At 44.6% G+C, this 19,511-nt stretch overlaps 1 protein-coding gene across 12 annotated transcripts in view; it reads left to right on the top strand.

The window, feature by feature from the left end:
- Nucleotides 1-19,511, top strand: part of WDFY4 (WDFY family member 4) — a 415,213-nt gene that overhangs the window by 219,818 nt on the left and 175,884 nt on the right. For all 12 annotated transcript variants that reach the window (XR_010318150.1, XM_064269860.1, XM_064269858.1 and 9 more), the window contains 3 exons: nucleotides 9,103-9,224; nucleotides 10,932-11,117; nucleotides 12,376-12,512. Coding sequence is in view for 11 of the 12 variants with exons in the window: in XM_064269860.1 (XP_064125930.1) it covers nucleotides 9,103-9,224; nucleotides 10,932-11,117; nucleotides 12,376-12,512 (445 nt within the window). In the remaining variant the exon portion in view is untranslated. The remainder of the gene's footprint in view (nucleotides 1-9,102; nucleotides 9,225-10,931; nucleotides 11,118-12,375; nucleotides 12,513-19,511) is intronic.

Raw genomic sequence — 19,511 nt, 5'->3', positions numbered from 1 at the left:
CTAGGAGTGGGATTTCTGGGTTGTATGGTAGTTCTATTTCTAACTGTTTAAGATAACGCCAGATAGATTTCCAAAGTGGTTGTACCATTTTACATTCCCACCGGCAGTGTATGAGAGTTCCAATCTCTCCGCAGCCTCTCCAACATTTATTATTTTGTGTTTTTTGGATTAATGCCAGCCTTGCTGGTGTGAGATGGAATCTCATCGTAGTTTTAATTTGCATTTCTCTAATGGCTAATGATCGAGAGCATTTTCTCATGTATCTGTTGGCTGCCTGAATATCTTCTTTAGTGAAATGTGTGTTCATATCCTTTGCCCACTTCTTGATTGGGTTGTTTGTCTTTTCGTGGTTGAGTTTTGACAGAATCATGTAGATTTTAGAGATCAGGCGCTGGTCGGAGATGTCATAGCTGAAAATTCTTTCCCAGTCTGTAGGTGGTCTTTTTACTCTTTTGGAGAAATCTCTAGATGAGCATAGGTGTTTGATTTTTAGGAGCTCCCAGTTATCGGGTTTCTCTTCATCATTTTTGGTAATGTTTTGTATTCTGTTTATACCTTGTATTAGGGCTCCTAGGGTTGTCCCAATTTTTTCTTCCATGATCTTTATCGTTTTAGTCTTTATGTTTAGGTCTTTGATCCACTTGGAGTTAGTTTTTGTGCATGGTGTGAGGTATGGGTCCTGTTTCATTTTTTTGCAAATGGATATCCAGTTATGCCAGCACCATTTGTTAAAAAGGCTATCTTTTCCCCAGTTAATTGACACTGGTCCTTTGTCAAATATCAGCTGCTCATACGTGGATGGATCTATGTCTGGGTTCTCAATTCTGTTCCATTGGTCTATGTGTCTGTTGTTGTACCAATACCAGGCTGTTTTGACTACTGTGGCTGTATAATAGGTTCTGAAGTCAGGTAAGGTGAGGCCTCCCACTTTCTTCTTCTTTTTCAGTAGTGCTTTGCTTATCCGGGGCTTATTTCCCTTCCATATGAAATTGGTGATTTGTTTCTCTATCCCCTTAAAATATGACATTGGAATTTGGATCGGAAGTGCGTTAAATGTATAGATGGCTTTTGGTAGAATAGACATTTTTACTATGTTAAGTCTTCCTATCCATGAGCAGGGTATGTTTTTCCACTTAAGTATGTCCTTTTGAATTTCTTGTAGTAGAGCTTTGTAGTTTTCTTTGTATAGGTCTTTTACATCTTTGGTAAGATTTATTCCTAAGTATCTTATCTTCTTGGGGGCTACTGTGAATGGTATTGATTTGGTTATTTCCTCTTCGGTGTTCTTTTTGTTGATGTAGAGGAATCCAAGTGATTTTTGTATGTTTATTTTATAACCTGAGACTCTGCCAAACTCTTGTATTAGTTTCAGTAGTTTTCTGGAGGATTCCTTAGGGTTTTCTGTGTATATAATCATGTCATCTGCAAATAGTGATAACTTTACTTCTTCCTTGCCAATCCGGATACCTTTTATTTCTTTGTCTAGCCTAATTGCCCTGGCTAAGACTTCCAACACGGTGTTGAATAAGAGTGGTGATAAAGGGCATCCTTGTCTGGTTCCCGTTCTCAAGGGAAATGCTTTCAGGTTCTCTCCATTTAGAGTGATATTGGCTGTTGGCTTTGCATAGATGCCCTTTATTATGTTGAGGAATTTTCCTTCAATTCCTATTTTGCTGAGAGTTTTTATCATGAATGGGTGTTGGACTTTGTCAAATGCCTTTTCTGCATCAATTGATAAGATCATGTGGTTTTTGTCTTTTGTTTTATTTATGTGATGGATTACATTAATGGTTTTTCTGATATTAAACCAGCCTTGCACACCTGGTATAAATCCCACTTGATCAGGGTGAATTATTTTTTTGATGTGTTGTTGGATTCTATTGGCTAGAATTTTGTTGAGGATTTTTGCATCAATGTTCATGAGGGATATAGGTCTATAATTTTCTTTTTTTGTAATGTCTTTACCTGGTTTTGGTATCAGGGAGATGGTGGCTTCATAGAATGAGTTGGGTAGTATTCCGTCATTTTCTATGCTTTGGAATACCTTTAGTAGTAGTGGTGTTAACTCTTCTCTGAAAGTTTGGTAGAACTCTGCAGTGAAGCCGTCCGGGCCAGGGCTTTTTTTTGTTGGGAGTTTTTTGATTACCTTTTCAATCTCTTTTTTTGTTATGGGTCTATTTAGTTGTTCTACTTCTGAATGTGTTAGTTTAGGTAGGTAGTGTTTTTCCAGGAATTCATCCATTTCTTCCAGGTTTTCAAATTTGTTAGAGTACAATTTTTCATAATAATCTGAAATGATTCTTTTAATTTCATTTGGTTCTGTTGTGATGTGGTCCTTCTCATTTCTTATTCGGGTTGTTTGTTTCCTTTCCTGTATTTCTTTAGTCAGTCTAGGCAATGTTTTATCAATTTTGTTAATTTTTTCAAAGAACCAGCTTTTGGCTTTGTTAATTCTTTCAATTGTTTTTCTGTTCTCTAATTCATTTAGTTCAGCTCTAATTTTTATTATTTGTTTTCTTCTGGTGCCTGAAGGATTCTTTTGTTGCTCACTTTCTATTTGTTCAAGTTGTAGGGAGAGTTCTCTGATTTTGGCTCTTTCTTCTTTTTGTATGTGTGCATTTATTGATATAAATTAGCCTCTGAGCACTACTTTTGCTGTGTCCCAGAGGTTTTGATAGGAAGTATTTTCATTCTCGTTGCTTTCTATGAATTTCCTTATTCCCTCCTTGATGTCTTCTATAACCCAGTCTTTTTTCAGAAGGTTATTGTTCATTTTCCAAGTATTTGATTTCTTTTCCCTAGTTTTTCTGTTATGGATCTCTAGTTTTATTGCCTTGTGGTCTGAGAAGATGCTTTGTAATATTTCGATGTTTTGGACTCTGCAAAGGTTTGTTTTATGACCTAATATGTGGTCTATTCTAGAGAATGTTCCATGTGCGCTAGAAAAAAAAGTATACTTTGCAGCAGTTGGGTGGAGAGTTCTGTATAAGTCAATGAGGTCAAGTTGGTTGATTGTTGTAATTAGATCTTCAGTGTCTCTGTTGAGCTTCTTACTGGATGTCCTGTCCTTCTCCGAAAGTGGTGTGTTGAAGTCTCCTACTATAATTGTGGAGGTATCTATCTCGCTTTTCAATTCTGTTAAAATTTGATTTATGTATCTTGCAGCCCTGTCATTGGGTGCGTAAATATTTAATATGGTTATGTCTTCCTGATCAATTGTCCCTTTTATCATTATATAGTGTCCTTCTTTATCCTTTGTGGTGGATTTAAGTCTAAAGTCTATTTTGTCAGAAATTAATATTGCTACTCCTCTTCTTTTTTGCTTATTGTTTGCTTGATATACTTTTTTCCATCCTTTGAGTTTTAGTTTGTTTGTGTCTCTAAGTCTAAGGTGTGTCTCTTGTAGGCAGCATATAGATGGATCGTGTTTCTTTATCCAGTCTGTGACTCTCTGTCTCTTTATTGGTGCATTTAGTCCATTTACATTCAGGGTAATTATAGATAAATAAGTTTTTAGTGCTGTCATTTTGATGCCTTTTTATGTGTGTTGTTGACAATTTCATTTTTCCACATACTTTTTTTGCTGAGGCGTTTTTCTTAGTAAATTGTGAGATCCTCATTTTCATAGTGCTTGACTTTATGTTAGTTGAGTCGTTACGTTTTTCTTGGTTTTTATCTTGAGTTATAGAGTTGTTATACCTTTTTGTGGTTACCTTATTATTTACCCCTATTTTTCTAAGTAAAAACCTAACTTGTATTGTTCTATATCGCCTTGTATCACTCTCCATATGGCAGTTCAATGCCTCCTGTATTTAGTCCCTCTTTTTGATTATTGTGATCTTTTACCTATTGTCTTCCATGATTCCCTGTTATGTGTATTTTTTTTTTTTAATTAATCTTAATTTGTTTGTTTTTGTGATTTCCCTGTTTGAGTTGATATCAGGACGTTCTGTTTTGTGACCTTGTGTTGTGCTGATATCTGATATTATTGGTTCTCTGACCAAACAATATCCTTTAGTATTTCTTGTAGCTTTGGTTTGGTTTTTGCAAATTCTCTAAACTTGTGTTTGTCTGTAAATATCTTAATTTCACCTTCATATTTCAGAGAGAGTTTTGCTGGATATATGATCCTTGGTTGGCAGTTTTTCTCCTTCAGTGTTCTGTATATGTCGTCCCATTCCCTTCTTGCCTGCATGGTTTCAGCTGAGTAGTCAGAACGTATTCTTATTGATTCTCCCTTGAAGGAAACCTTTCTTTTCTCCCTGGCTGCTTTTAAAATTTTCTGTTTATCTATGGTTTTGGTGAGTTTGATGATAATGTGTCTTGGTGTTTTTCTTTTTGTATCAATCTTAAATGGGGTTCGATGAGCATCTTGGATAGATATCCTTTCGTCTTTCATGATGTCAGGGAAGTTTTCTGTCAGGAGTTCTTCAACTCTTTTCTCTGTGTTTTCTGTCCCCTCTCTCTGTTCTGGGACTCCAATCACCCGCAGGTTATCCTTCTTGATAGAGTCCCACATAATTCTTAGCGTTTCTTCATTTTTTTAAATTCTTTTATCTGATTTTTTTTCAGCTATGTTGGTGTTGATTCCCTGGTCCTCCAGATGTCCCAGTCTGCATTCTAATTGCTCGAGTCTGCTCCTCTGACTTCCTCCTAGTGTGTTGTCTAATTCTGTAATTTTATTGTTAATCTTTTGGATTTCTACATGTTGTCTCTCTGTGGATTCTTGCAACTTATTAATTTTTCCAGTATGTTCTTGAATAATCTTTTTGAGTTCTTCAACAGTTTTACCAGTGTGTTCCTTGGCTTTTTCTGCAGTTATCCTAATTTCATTTGTGATATCATTAAGCATTCTGTAAATGAGTTTTTTATATTCTGTATCTGATAATTTCAAGATCGTATCTTCATTTGGGAAAGATTTTGATTCTTTTGTTTGGGGGGTTGGAGAAGCTGTCATGATCTGCTTCTTTAAGTGGTTTGATATGGACTGTTGTCTCCGAGCCATCACTGGGAAACTAGTTTTTCCAGAAAATCCGCTAAAAAAAAATGGAGTCAGATCCCTACCAGAGTTCTCCCTCTGGCTCAGGCTATTCAGATGTTAATGAAGCCGCCTGCGTCCAGTCCAAATCCCTGCGGGATGGTTCCCCGGCTCGGACGCTGCTCTTTCTGCTCCAAGACCAGTCACTGCCTCCCGGGGACTTCTCCTACCGGCTGCGTCCCACGCCGCCCGTGGAACCGGCTGGTCCCCCTCCTGGGGTTAGTTCAGGGGGGTGGAGTAGCTCTCTGTGCTTGTGCCGTACCTGAGTGGTATGCTGGCTCCAGGCTCTGGAAACAATCGCTGCTTCCCCGTATTAGTTCGTTCTCCGTCTCTAAATCTGTGTTTGTTGTTCAGGGTTTGTAGATTGTTATGTATGTGATCGATTCACTTGTTTTTCCGTGTCTTTGTTGTAAGAGGGATCCGAGGTAGCGTCTGCCTAGTCCGCCATCTTGGCTCCGCCCCCCTTATAGTGGTTTTGATTTGCATTTCTCCATAGGGTAGGGTCATCATGAGTCAGAATAGACGTGACGGCAGTGGGTTTGGTAATGGCTAGAGACTGTGAGCATTTCCTCCTGTCTGTTGGCTGCTTGAGTGTCTTCTTTGGTGAAGTGTCTGTTCATTTCCTTTGCCCATTTTTTAATTGGATTATTTGTCTTTTTGTCGTAGAGGTGTTGGTTTTTTTTTTTTTTTTTTTTTTTTTTACAGATTTTAGAGATTAGACGTTTGTCTGATTTGTAATAGCCAAAAATTCTTTCCCAGCCTGTAGGTTCTCTTTTTACTCTTTTGGTGAAGTCTTTTGATGAGCATACATGTTTAATTTTTAGAAGATCCCAGTTATCTAGCTTATCTTCTGGAATTTGTGTGTTGTTGGTTGTGGTTTGTGTCCTGTTAATGCCGTGTATCAGGGCCTCTAGCGTTGATCCTATTTTTTCTCCTGTGAACTTCCTGGTCTTTGATACATTTTGAGTTAGTTTTTATATATGGTGTGAGGTATGGGTCCTGTTTCATTTTTTTGCAAATGGACATCCCACTGTGCTGGCACCATTTGTTAAAAAGACTGTCTTTTCCTCATTTGATGGACGTTGTTGAAGATTGGTGACCATAAAAAAAAAAACTGTTGCCTTCGAGCCAGTTCCAACTCATAGCAACCCTATAGAACAGTGTGGAACTGCCCCATAGAGTTTCCAAGGAGCGCCTGGTGGATTTGAACTGCTGACCTTTTGGTCAGCACTTAACCACTACGCCACCAGGGTTTCCATAGGTGGATGGATTTATATCTGGGTTCTCAATTCTGTTCCATTGGTCAGTGTATCTGTCGTTGTACCAATACCAGGCTGTTTTGACTACTGTAGCCGTATAGTAGGTTCTGAAGTCTACTGCTTTTGTATCACTTACAATTAGTGGAAAATATTTGCGTTTTCCTTCTATGACAGGTTTCCGCCTTACACAGGTTCTGGCTTTTGCAGTTTTTACTATATATGATATAAAATGACACCCATAAGTACACTTGCCTAAGGAACTGTAATAAAAAGCTATTAAGTTAAGCTTATTTATATCCTTGTCTTGGAGTACAAAGTTTGAAACTTTGCTGGATCTCTCTGTTTGCGTGCAGATCTCCTGTGTGGTGGTGTTTACATACCATGCATTGCCTCAGTGTCTCAGCCTCACACTGCCTGGACCTACTATCTGTTATTAATAGGACCAAGCTGAGGGTAGAAAAAAGAGGACTATGGAATATTATACTTTGCTGTTTCCCTTTCCTTCATCATACTTACCCCAGGACAGATGATAAGTCTGATCACCTGGGAGAAAAAATCTCAAAATCTCAAAAATTCTCTACACTTGTCTATTGATCATTACAAAACACTAAAGTTGACTCGTCTTGTCACTTCCTGGGAAGCACTGGGAAATATTCCTCGCCTAAAGGAGGCGCTTGCCTTTTTATTTTTATTTTTTAAAATAGAAGAATCCATTGTCAGTGTGTAGATTAAATTTAGGGAGATCATTTTTTTCTTTTCTATATCTCGAGAATTAGTGGCACAAATAGTTAAGCGCTATGCTACTGAAAGGTTGGTGGTTCAGACCCACCTCAGAGGCTCCTTGGAAGTAAGGCCTGGCAGTTTGCTTCTGAAAGGTCACAGCCTTGAAAACCCTACAGAGAAATTCTACTTCGTGCAGATGGGGTTACTGTGAGTCGGAATTGACTGAAAGGCAACTAGCAACATAACAACATAGGTAAGCAGTGTGGCGTGCCAGTTAATCTGTGTGCTTGAAATGACATCCTCTCCGGATTCCATTCCTCTGGTTTGTAAAATGGCCCCAAGTCCAAAGCTACCACTTTATTCTAGGAATTTCAAGAATGGACATCGGCATATACTAGTATTTTTCACTTCCGTGTTTATCATTTCCTGTCCAGTCTACAAGTCTTGGGTTGTGCCTATTGTGCTCGCGAAACTGAAGGCATCTCTGGGGAAGGGGACCCGTGGAAAATTTTTTTTTCAATTAAAAAATTTTCTATTGTGTTTTAAGTGAAAGTTTACAAATCAGGTCAGTCTCTCATACAAAAATTTATATACACGTTGCTATATACTCCTTATAAAAAAAAATTATAGCAACGTGTATATAAATTTTTGTATGAGAGACTGACTTGATGCGTAGTGGTTAAATGCTACAACTGCTAACCAAAGGGTCAGCAGTTCAAATCCGCCAGGCGCTCCTTGGAAACTCTGTGGGGGCAGTTCTACTCTGTCATATAGGGTCGCTATGAGTCGGAATCAACTCGACGGCACTGGGTTATATACTCCTTGTTGCTCTCCCCCTAATGAGACAGCACACTCCTTCCCTCCACTCTCTCTTTTTGTGTCCATTTGGCCAGCTTCTGACCCCCTCTGCCCTCTCATCTCCCCTCCAGACAGGAGATGCCAACATAGTCTCATGTGTCTACTTGATCGAAGAAGGTCATTCCTCAGCAGTACCATTTTATGTCCCATAGTCCAGTCCAATCCCTGTCTGAAGAGTTGGCTTTGGGAATAGTTCCTGTCTTGGGCTAACAGAAGGTCTTGGGCCCATGTCTCCAGGGTTCTATTCTCAGTCAGACCATTAAGTCTGGTCTTTCTACAAGAATTTGGGGTCTGCATCCCACTGCTCTCCTGCTGCCTCAGGGGTTCTCTGTTGTGTTCTCTGTCAGGGCAGTCATTGGTTGTAGCCAGGCACCATCTAGTTCTTCTGATCTCAGGCTGATGTAGTCTCTGGTTTATGTGGCCCTTTCTGTTTCTTTGGCTCATAATTGCCTTGTGTCTTTGGAGTTCCTCATTCTCCTTTACTCCAGATGGGTTGAGACCAATTGATGCATCTTAGATGGCCGCTTGCTAGCATTTAAGACCCCAGATGCCACTCTCCAAAGTGGGATATGCAGCATGTTTTCTTAATAGATTTTATTATGCCAATTGACTTAGATGTCCCCTGTAACCGACACATGGAAATTGACACGCCTTGGACCCCAGGAGCACATAGGCCACGGGGAGCCTGATGTGTAAACTGCTGGGCCCCACTTAGAACCTGGCTACATAAGATGTGGGGCTCTTGGCAAAATTAAAGGGCGGGCTCTTGTTAAAAAAATTACTAAGAATTTCAAGATGGTTACAGCAGAGCATTAAGTCAAGCACAGGACCCTTCTAAGTTTGGGCTCGGTGGGACTGCCCAGGCCACACACCTATGAAGCCAGCCCTGGCCCATTCCAAACAAGGTGAAATCAGTGCCAAATGAAGGCGTACAAATAATCAGTTTTGAAGATTGAGAAACCAGGAGAGAATTCAGGGAGGCTGTTGAGAGAATGGATAAGATTTAGTAAGACAGAAATACAGAGAAGGCATTTCTCCTATTCTCCAAAATGACATTGCATAATATCTATGGTGGAAGTTGTCATCAGGTGGTAGTTTTAACTAGATTAGATAAGATTTCCCATGTTGATATGTACTGAGTTTGGGGGATGCATTAATAATAAAGAACAATAGAATGATCACGAGGAGACTAAAGTTTATAATGAACAACCTCTTTTCTACCAGCTACCCAGAAGGATTTGGATTGGAACCCAAACCTAGAATGACTCCTTATCATCAAGTCTTTCTTTCCCCAAATGATGAAGTGAGAGGAAAAAGAGGGGAAGACTTCCTAAGTTTGAGTGATGGTACATTTCATTTGCTCTTAATTTCGGGAAGTGGGTGGTATGGTGGTAAAAGAGGCACTAAGAAATCCCAGAATAATGTCAAAGAACAGGAACATAAGGTGGTAGAGAGTAAAACTGGAATGCTCTTTGAGTATTAGAAATGGGATGGAATGAATGGATAGATAGATGGATGAATGGATGGATGGTTGGATTTATGGATGGGGGAAGATGGATGGATGGATGGATGGATGGATGGATGGATGGATGGATGGATGGATGGGTGGGTGGATAAATGAAGAGAAAGCTGTGTGGGGCTTGGTTAGACTAGGAACTTGTTGTACTTACTGGAATCCAAGAGGCCCTCACTATAAGTTATCTCTTCAAATTTTATTTGAACCATTAGACACAGAAACTGGCAAGTTATCTCTCCTGGCTCAAGCCATTACCTGGCTACCTCTCAGCTTTCTACCCTAGAAAATCAGAACAGAGTAAATGAACACATTGATTTCTTTGAATTTTTGGCTTGATGGAGTTTATTTTGGGGCTTACAAATCTCAAATCAAGTTAAAGGGATTGGCAATTGGTAAAAAGATAGCACAGCCAGATCCATGTTTTTGAGAGGCTGCTGTCTCTTGATCCAGGAAACATTACTAGACCTTCTACCACTTTGGTTTGCAGACTGTGCCACTTACCTTGTGATGTCTTGTGATATAAGATGATGGGCACAAGGATCGCTTGGTTCTGGCCAAATTGGTGCCCAAAGACAGTGCTTAAAACTCTTGTGACTTAATAGTTTGTTCTGACAGTGTTAATTACAACATGAACACATATACGCTCTGGGATTTGGCCAGTAGAGCTGGACTGAGCAATCTCCATCTACCTAGAGTAAGAAAAACAGACTCAAGAGGTTGGTACCAGAGGGGGCGCTCAATGACCCCAAAACCCAAAACCAAACCCAGTGCCATCGAGTCGGTTCCAACTCCTAGCGACCCCATAGGACAGAGTAGAACTACAGCATAGAGTTTCCAAGGAGCCCCTGGCGGATTCGAACTGCGAACCCTTTGGTTAGCAGCCATAGCACTTAACCACTATGTGGGTTTCCCAAAGACCCAAGATCAGAGAAAATATATGCATGGTTTGGGGGATTATAGGTGTGGGTCACATAGGGCAGAGCTGTCTTGGTAGAGCTGACCATATCTGGGCAAGTCCAGGCCACTGAGATGAGTGGTTATGGGAATCATGGTTCAGAGCAAGGGAAAGAGGACTTGCTGGGGTTCTGCAGATCCAGGCACAGCCTTGGGTTTGTGTCTGTTTCCCTGAGGGACCAACGTGAAAGGAATGCTGGGGGAAGCTGTTTTGGGGTTATTTGGTTACCTAGAGTTCACAGTAGGAATCTTTCTGTCTGGTATACAACAGAGTTGGGGGTTGGGTAAAGAGACTTCCTGAGCCCATCAGCCATGTTTCCCAGACCTGGAGATGAGAGGCAGGGGAGGACTTGGTGCCAGCAGTTAGAGGCATGGGCCATCTCCCACTGAGGTTGGTGGCATTGCTGTCAGTCCTGTGGCTCTGTCTCCTCACTGCCTTCCTGCCAGAATTTGCAAGGCTGGGTGAACTTCAAAAAATTATGTGGTAGGATGTGAATAAAAGCAGCCATAAAACCCATCCCCTGACCCTCTCTTGGAGAAGCCCTGAGGCCAACAGCATTGTGTAATGTCTTCTCTCCTTTAGTCCAGCACAACATCCAGAGGATGGTGAGGACTCTCTGGCAGCAGCTGGTGGCACAGAGGCGTCAGGCACTGGAGGATGCCTTCAAGATTGATCTGTCTGTGAAACCTGGAGAAAGTGAAGTGAAGATTGAAGAGGTCACTCCGCTCTGGGAGGAGACCATGCTCAAGGCCTGGCAGCATTACTTAGGTCTCTGTCCACTTGGCTCTAGGGAATGGGAGCTCCTGGTTATCATACAGCCAGGCCCTCCAAGACTCCGTTTGGGGCCTGGAGCCTTTTTCCACCTAGACCCTCTTTCTCATACTTTCTGTGGGTGGGATTTGCATCACTGCAACCTCAGGTATATTATTCACAAAGAACAAATGCTGCTTTGCATCTGTGATGAAAGGAAGGCCTCAGGTGGCAACCACACCATCAGATTCCAGTAATCTCTTAGAGGGAAGGACCACTATGTGCAGGGCTGTGGCCCCCACACTGCAGCTTGGGGTTCTAGTCCCCACTCTAGTATTCACCTACCAGCTTTGCAACTTTGTACCACATCATGCAGTGACCTTGAGCCGCACGTTCCTCATCTCTCAAGTGAGAGTTTTCATTGCACGTGTATTAATGCCCCTTGCATTCTCTCAGTGACTCAACATTCCCACCCTCATGTTAGGCAATGCAGGTGCAGGAATGAGGTTTTAATTTTGTTTTGAGGGTGTCATTGCTGTCCAAATTTTGGCTTATATACTTGTTTTAAGACTTTTACCCATTGCTATTGAGTCGATCCCAACTCAAGCATCACAAAATTCACAGCGATTTATTTCCATGTCCATTGTGTCATGTCCAGTGTACAGAAGTTTTACTTAATTGGCTTTCCAAATTAGTCATGACAGATATGTTCATACATACATACATACAGGTATAATTTGAAGTCAAAATGTCAGATCGTTTCATGGAAAAATACAATTAATTAAGACATATTTACCTATACACATTTACTGGAATAAAATGGTAAGATGGATAGTGAAGCTTACAAGTGGTTCTCCTTTTTTCAACAATCATATATATTGAACACTTCCTATATTCCAGACTTTGTGCTTTAAACCCATCGTCTATAATCTTCGTGATACCCCACTGAGGTTAGATACATTTTACAGAACGAGAAAGCTGAGGCCCAGGAACTTTAGCTAACTTGTCCAGTATTTTGATGCTAGAGAACAAGTCTCAGAACTTGGGTTTTAATCCAGGTTTGAGTGACGCCAAAGCCCACACTACATTTCTTAGCCCAGGGAGCTTCAGAATATGGCAGTGCCATCCTGTGGCCTTGGCTGTGTCCCTTGTTGGAGGAAGGCATGCTTGGCTCGTGGGCCTGGCTGGCCCTTTGAAAGCCAAGCCAGCTGTAGAACTAGTGAGTGCTCTTTTCCTTCCTTCACCTCCTGACATTCTTTGCTTCGCCTTCCCGCAGTATCTGAGAAGAAGACGCTGGCCAGTCGTTCAAATGTCACTCACCACAGCAAAGTCACTTCATGGAGTGGGAGCCTGTCGTCAGCCATGAGACTGATACCCAGCCGGCTAGCCAAGGACCCTGAGTGCAAGGCAGAGGTGAGCCCAGACTCCTCCCTTTGAAAAGCGCTGGGCATCAGCCTCAACCACATGGGTCGTGTCTCCTCTGCTGTCACTAAATGCAATCTAATTCCGTGTCCTTTTGAGCATTCAGGGTTACCCATGTGGCTTCCCAATTGAGGCTACATCTAGGGAAGCCAAGTCTTAGCCTAACTTTAACTAAAGGGAATATAAACAAACGAACCAGTTGCCACCAAGTCAATTTTGACTCACGACAACCTCATGTGTGTCAGAGTAGAACTGTGCTTGATAGGTTTTTCAATGGCTGATCTTTCAGAAGTAGATTGCCAGGACTTTATTCCAAGGTGCCTCTGAGTGGACTCAAACTGCCAGCCTTTTGGTTAGCAGCAGAGCACTTAACCATTTGCACGACTCAAGGACCTCAAAGTGAACATGGGTTCCCTGTTACTGCCAGGAGCAGGTGCTGCTTATGGCATTAAAAAAAATCTTGTTCCCAGCATCCTCTCGAGTTACTTTGTTCAGTGGGCACTAGTCCAGGGCTCACCAGGAGCTGGGTGTGTTACCCCAGCAAGGGAGGCAGAAACAGTGGGGCCGTTTTCAGGAAATGAAGTGTAGTGTTGGACTCTTAGGACTGTGTGGGGCCAAGGTGTGGGATTTTTCCCTCCCATTTCTCTACAACTACATAATAAAAAAATAATAAGTTACCCTAAAACTCAATGGCATAAACAAGGATTTGTTACGATCGTGGACTTTGTGGTCAGAAGTTCGGAAGACTTGTCTCTGCACCATGTTGTCTGGGACTCAGCTGGAAGGCTCGGTGGCTGGGGGCTGGGATTATCTAAAGGTTCATTCACTCACACGGCAGGTGGTTGATGTGGGCTTTAGTCTGCGGCCCTCTCTGGGCTGCAACACCTACACCATGGCCTTTTTATGTTCTCTGCACTTCCCTACAACACGGCAGCTGGGTCTCAAGGACTACTCTCCTCAGAGCAAGAGCCTTATTGCCTTTTATGAGCTAGCTTCAGAAGTCACATTCCACTTGTCAAGACAGACTCAAAGTTCTGCTCAGGTCTGAGAGTAGGGAAACCCTACCTCTGGGTCGGGGCTGGCAAGGTTCTGGAAGAGCATATGGGACTGGAGGTATTGCTGCCAAATGTCCTAATACTGGGGTCACCGACTTATATTCAAAGGCAGACTGTTCACTGAGTGGACCTGGACAATAGGGATAGCAGACCTTGAGCAGTTTACTTAACTTCCCTGGGTCTTTATCTCCTTACCTCCATTAAGGAAAAATAACTTCGGGCACCTTGGGGAAGGGAAAGGCAGCCGATTGATACCTGATACAATTTGAGCTCTCGCAGCTGATGGATACCTGACACAATTTGAGTTCTCAGCCCATGTAACTTTGGAAAGTGAGGTTGACTCTGATTCCAGCTTGTTCAGAATCTGCATCTGTCGTACACTGTATGAGGCCTGCTGTGGTGCTGTGATCCGTGAGCTGACTGCAGGGGTCCCACTGTATGAGGGCTGCTGTGGTGCTGTGATCCGTGAGCTGACTGCAGGGGTCCCACTGTATGAGGGCCGCTGTGGTGCTGTGATCCATGAGCTGACTGCAGGGGTCCCACTGTATGAGGGCCGCTGTGGTGCTGTGATCTGTGAGCTGACTGCAGGGGTCCCACTGTATGAGGGCCGCTGTGGTGCTGTGATCCGTGAGCTGACTGCAGGGGTCCCACTGTACGAGGGCCGCTGTGGTGCTGTGATCCGTGAGCTGACTGCAGGGGTCCCACTGTACGAGGGCCGCTGTGGTGCTGTGATCCGTGAGCTGACTGCAGGGGTCCCACTGTATGAGGACCGCTGTGGTGCTGTGATCCGTGAGCTGACTGCAGGGGTCCCACTGTATGAGGGCTGCTGTGGTGCTGTGATCCATGAGCTGACTGCAGGGGTCCCACTGTATGAGGGCTGCTGTGGTGCTGTGATCCGTGAGCTGACTGCAGGGGTCCCACTGTACGAGGGCCGCTGTGGTGCTGTGATCCGTGAGCTGACTGCAGGGGTCCCACTGTATGAGGGCTGCTGTGGTGCTGTGATCCATGAGCTGACTGCAGGGGTCCCACTGTATGAGGGCTGCTGTGGTGCTGTGATCCATGAGCTGACTGCAGGGGTCCCACTGTATGAGGCCTGCTGTGGTGCTGTGATCTGTGAGCTGACTGCAGGGGTCCCACTGTATGAGGGCTGCTGTGGTGCTGTGATCCATGAGCTGACTGCAGGGGTCCCACTGTATGAGGGCCGCTGTGGTGCTGTGATCCGTGAGCTGACTGCAGGGGTCCCACTGTATGAGGCCTGCTGTGGTGCTGTGATCTGTGAGCTGACTGCAGGGGTCCCACTGTATGAGGGCCGCTGTGGTGCTGTGATCCGTGAGCTGACTGCAGGGGTCCCACTGTATGAGGCCTGCTGTGGTGCTGTGATCCGTGAGCAGACTGCAGGGGTACTGCTGCTGGATGTTGGCAAGAATTAGGAGCTGAAGGCTGCGCACAGGTACCTAGGAAGTCTGGGGAAGTCAGGATACTTTTCATGTTTCAGGCATTTGGAGAAAAAGCCTAAACAGAAGAGAAGAGAGGAAAGGAGCTTGATTTGGCTCGATTGCCCAAATGGTGTTCAGAACTGTGTCCTATTCAGGCTTTTATGCCCATTGCCAGATATGGCATTTGGCTCATTGAGGTCATCGTTCAGTAGGTTTGTTGACTGAATGAATGACTTATTTAGATTTTATAACAGCTGCATCAGACAGGTGTCATTAGCCCTGTTTCACAGATGTGGAAACTGAATCTAAAAATGAGTGACGGGCTTTGCAGCAAGGCAGAGGTGGAGCACGACCTCAGATGATTCACAGAACGTCGCAGAGCCCCCGTTCCCTGAACGCAAGGCCGGGACTCTCTGTTTGCCCACTCACACACAGGAAAGCACTGGGGAAACTGAAGTGCCTAGAAATAGAAACTTCCATTTGACCTTACAGCTCTTCCCTGCCCAGGGGAAGGCTATCACATGGGAGGTACGGTTGTAGCAGAGCCCCTGGAAGTTTCGGCATCCCCACAGCTGCCCTCACACTTGACCCTAACCAATGCCATTTGTGGCTGGAGGGTCCTGGCCCTTCTTTCTTTGCCTTACCCTGGAGCTTCCACTCCTTGACCGGGCCAGCATTGTTCCTAGGAGGTTGGGTCAGTCTGGCTGGGGAACTAGGGAAGGGACAGCCACGGGGCTGGGAGTGGACATCCCTTTATGGAAACCCTTCTGGCCTGCTGGTGCTGCCCCTTTCCAGGTCCCCTCCCCTATCCCCAACTCCCCAGCTTGCTGTCATTGGCACAGCTCTCAGCTGCTGTATCTTGGGGAGGTCGGTGGAAAACCAGCTGACCTGAAAGCTCTTGGGAGCGCTGCAATGCTTGGGGACACGTAGATTTACCAAACGACTGGTAGTTGTTCTTGGCTGACGCTGAGTGATCTAGAAGGCGTCATTTTCAAGACTGGCTCTGTCTTTTGGAAAGGCAGGCTGTTGAATTGAGGCCTCATTCATTCATTCAACAAGTATTTACTGAGTGCCATCCCTGTACCCTGCTCTAAGCACAGAAGTTATAGTCCAGAATAAAGCTGACATATTCTCCGTTTTCCTGGAGACTGCATTTCCAGGGTGAAGGCAAGCAATAAACAGGTAAATAAATTCACAGTGTTGGGTGGTGATAATTGCAATAGAGAGAAACTGAGCGATGGGTGAGATGCTGACGAGAGGACCTCTGTGCTATTTATATGGAGTGGTCATGTCAGCAAGCCCTCCCTGGCTTTGTAGCAGAGGTGAGAAGTAAGGAAAAACATGAGCCCATGACTTCCTGGGAAGGAGTGTCCAGGCAGAGAGAGGAGGTGGGCAAAGGCCCTGAGGCAGGCATGTGCCATGGTGTTCCAAGGCGCCAGAGGCCAGTGTGACTGGACTGAAATTCATCAAGGCAGCTCAGCTTTCTGAGCAGCTGCAGGGAAGTCCCCTTAGGTTTAGTGCCAGGAACAACTGCTTTTCCACAGCTCATGTGGACAGCAGGGGTTTTGCAACTGTGTTCCTCTTTGACCTGCACACTAGGAAGTTCAGGAGATTAAGCGTGGCCCAGTCTTGTGGAATACGTTTCTGCAGCACACACACAAACATGGGCACACTGGCACATACACAAGGACTCACACATGTACATACATGCACATAGATATAATGCACATGTACGTGTGTGTACATGTGCGCACACACACACACGTACACATGCCCCCCCACACACATGCCCTCTCCCTGGCCTCACTCTTTCCATTTGACCCCCATTTTACCTTCAACCTGATTCTTTACTCTTTTTGCAGCTTATTCTATCTTGTGGATTTTTTGGGCAAATTATTTTTGAAATAAAGTGGCCTATGTTTTCATTAAAAAAATTCGCTCTGTCTTTGCTTACCACACCCCCTACCCGTAGCTGAGCTGGGCTGGGCACAGAGCCTGGCACCCAGTATTTCTGCACAGCACAGAGGGGGCACGCCCCTCCTTCGCTGAGCTGAAACTCAGCGGCCCCAGCCTGTGCATCCGTCACTCCTCTTCCCAAGACATCTTTGTTACCAGCACAAGGCAGAACTTCTCAGGTACATGTGTGTGCTGTGATGTCACAGGGTGAGAGCATCAGCTATTTGCCCTGGGGTCTGTTTAATTATTTTTAAAAATTAATTTTGATTATTGCAGTTGATTACACCTCAGTGAGCAATGTAATTGATATTTTCTAACGTATCCCAAGGAACATTTTGTACAACACGCTTTTTGTTGTTGAAGGTTAAAGACGCCGTTATTGGCTTTTCCCTAAATATGCCCACATCATTAGTTCCTCCAGCGAGAAGGTTGCCATCTGGAAAAAGCAGCGTGGAGACATTATTCAGGCACAAGTGCATGAAATTGGTGTTTCTCTGTCTTCTGTCTCTCTTCTGGAGAGAAGAGGCTTGTAATTACAGGAGTTGGTACTGGAGAAAACATTACTCATTTGGTGTTATTCCTTATCATGTCAGTGGCTGACAGCTCCGCAGCACTGATAAATTGCTCCTTAGAGTGCGACATATGATGGACAATTCATAGCTCCTCTCACCTGGCTTTGTTTTCGGTAGAGAACTTTCTTTTTCTTGGCAGATGAGTCTAACTTTGAGGTGAGGCTGACAGGATAAATGTTATTTCTTCTTTTTCCCCCTGGACCCCAGCACAGTCTATGCCGGGCTCGAATTGTGAAATCACTGTCTCTAGCAGAGGAAAGGCCGTGGGTGTCGGCCTGTCGAACAGATCTGGGGACCTTGGCCTCCTTGAGGCCAACAAAGATCAACTGAGGGTGTTATGGAAGCCACGCCATTGTGTCCATCCACACCTTGGAGAAATCCAGGGTGTAAACTGTGGCCAGCCATTCCTCTTCATAGCAGTGGACGTGACTTTGCTTACCAAGGAAAGTCTGAACTTTCTTGGTTTAAAAAACAAAAAAATGCTTAAAAATATCAGCAACCAATGTTGGGTTGTTAGTTTTGACGTATGCACCATGGTGATGCCAGATACTAACATTAGAAGCACCTGGGTGAGGGGTACCGCGAGCTCTCTGTACTATCTTCGCTACTTTTGTATACATCTAAAATTATTCAGAAGTACAAGGCGTATTGTCATCTGTTTAAAAAAAATAAAGCTCTAACAGACAGAAAATAATAGGCACGTGGGAGCTAGGGCCGGGGGGGAAGCGGTCTGGAGGAACAAAGCTAAAGCTGAGTCTGTAAGCGTATGTGGGTGTGTAGCATGTATGGGTGTGCGGCGTGTGTGGGTGTGCAGCGTGTGGGTGTGCACTGTGTGTGGGTGTGCAGCATGTGCCAAAAGGAACATTCCAGGTGAAGAAGATCATGGTCATTGTGCAAGGGTAGGGGGACCGGTCTGAGGCGGGGCATGGACCAAGGCCAGGTTGGGGGTGCTGTGGGCTGGCTATACAGCCTGTGTTTCCCCACAGGTGGGGGTTAAGCAGGGCAGGGTGGTTCTGCTTCTGGAGGTTAGATGAGAGGTTAGGGTCCCTGGGGATGGTGGTGGCTGGGGGCCTATAGCATAGTTCCAGCAGGAGCTGGTGGGAGCTACCATGAGATCTTAGCCATGGCGCTGGTCAGAAGTAGTGACAATCAGAGAGCACACAAGAGAATTCCGGTTAAGAATGAAGGCACCGGCTCCAGCCTTTTAAATCAGGCCGAGAGGAAAGAGGCCCCCCAGGTTTGGGAGGTGTGTGATTCAGATGCCTCTGACGGACTCTAAAATGACGATTTCTTGGTGGAGCTGTTAGGACCCAGAGCCAGAGGAATGGATTTGAGGGTGCAGGACCTCTTCTACTGTACAAGGGCCGGGAACCCCAGTGGGTAGATGCAGCCCCCCAAGCTCATGTCTTGTTTAGCAGAGCCTGAGCTGGGTGTCATCCCCTCTCCTGGGGTCAGCCATACATGTGGCGATGGTTGTCCCATGAAGGGGTCTGTGGGACCCCAGGAGAGGAGGGAGACCCACACACTGCCCTTGACCCAAGCTTGGGGAGCTCATGAAGGAGCAGGACCCCCGTGGAAGACAGCTATGTCCTAGTTTCCACCATGTTTCTGTGGCTTCTGCAGGTAGTTGAGCTAACTTCCACCTGCTCTTTTCAAAAGCTAAATGGCACACAAAGGGAAGCCAGGGCCACTGGAGAATCCCAGAGAGAATGGAAAGGTACTAGAAGTGAGAGTGTGACCCACTGGAATTTCTGAATACCAAAGACAAACTTTCGGCAGAAATTCCTGGCAAGGACAGGAGAGTACTAACGTTTTCCCCAGGGGTTCCTCTAAATGCAGGCACACCTGTGCCCACTAAGAGCACCAGTGCCTCCTGTAAGACCAGCCGTGCCCTCGCCTGAGGCCCAGGAAATATCAGAGGCTGGCCCTTGTGTGGGCAGGACGGCTGTGGGTCTGCTGTTGGCTACTGTC

This window comes from Loxodonta africana, chromosome 16 (genome assembly GCF_030014295.1).
Source record: "Loxodonta africana isolate mLoxAfr1 chromosome 16, mLoxAfr1.hap2, whole genome shotgun sequence".
NCBI lineage: Eukaryota > Metazoa > Chordata > Mammalia > Proboscidea > Elephantidae > Loxodonta > Loxodonta africana.
Note: the sequence above shows the minus strand (reverse complement) of the source record. Positions and strands in the feature narration are given on the sequence as shown.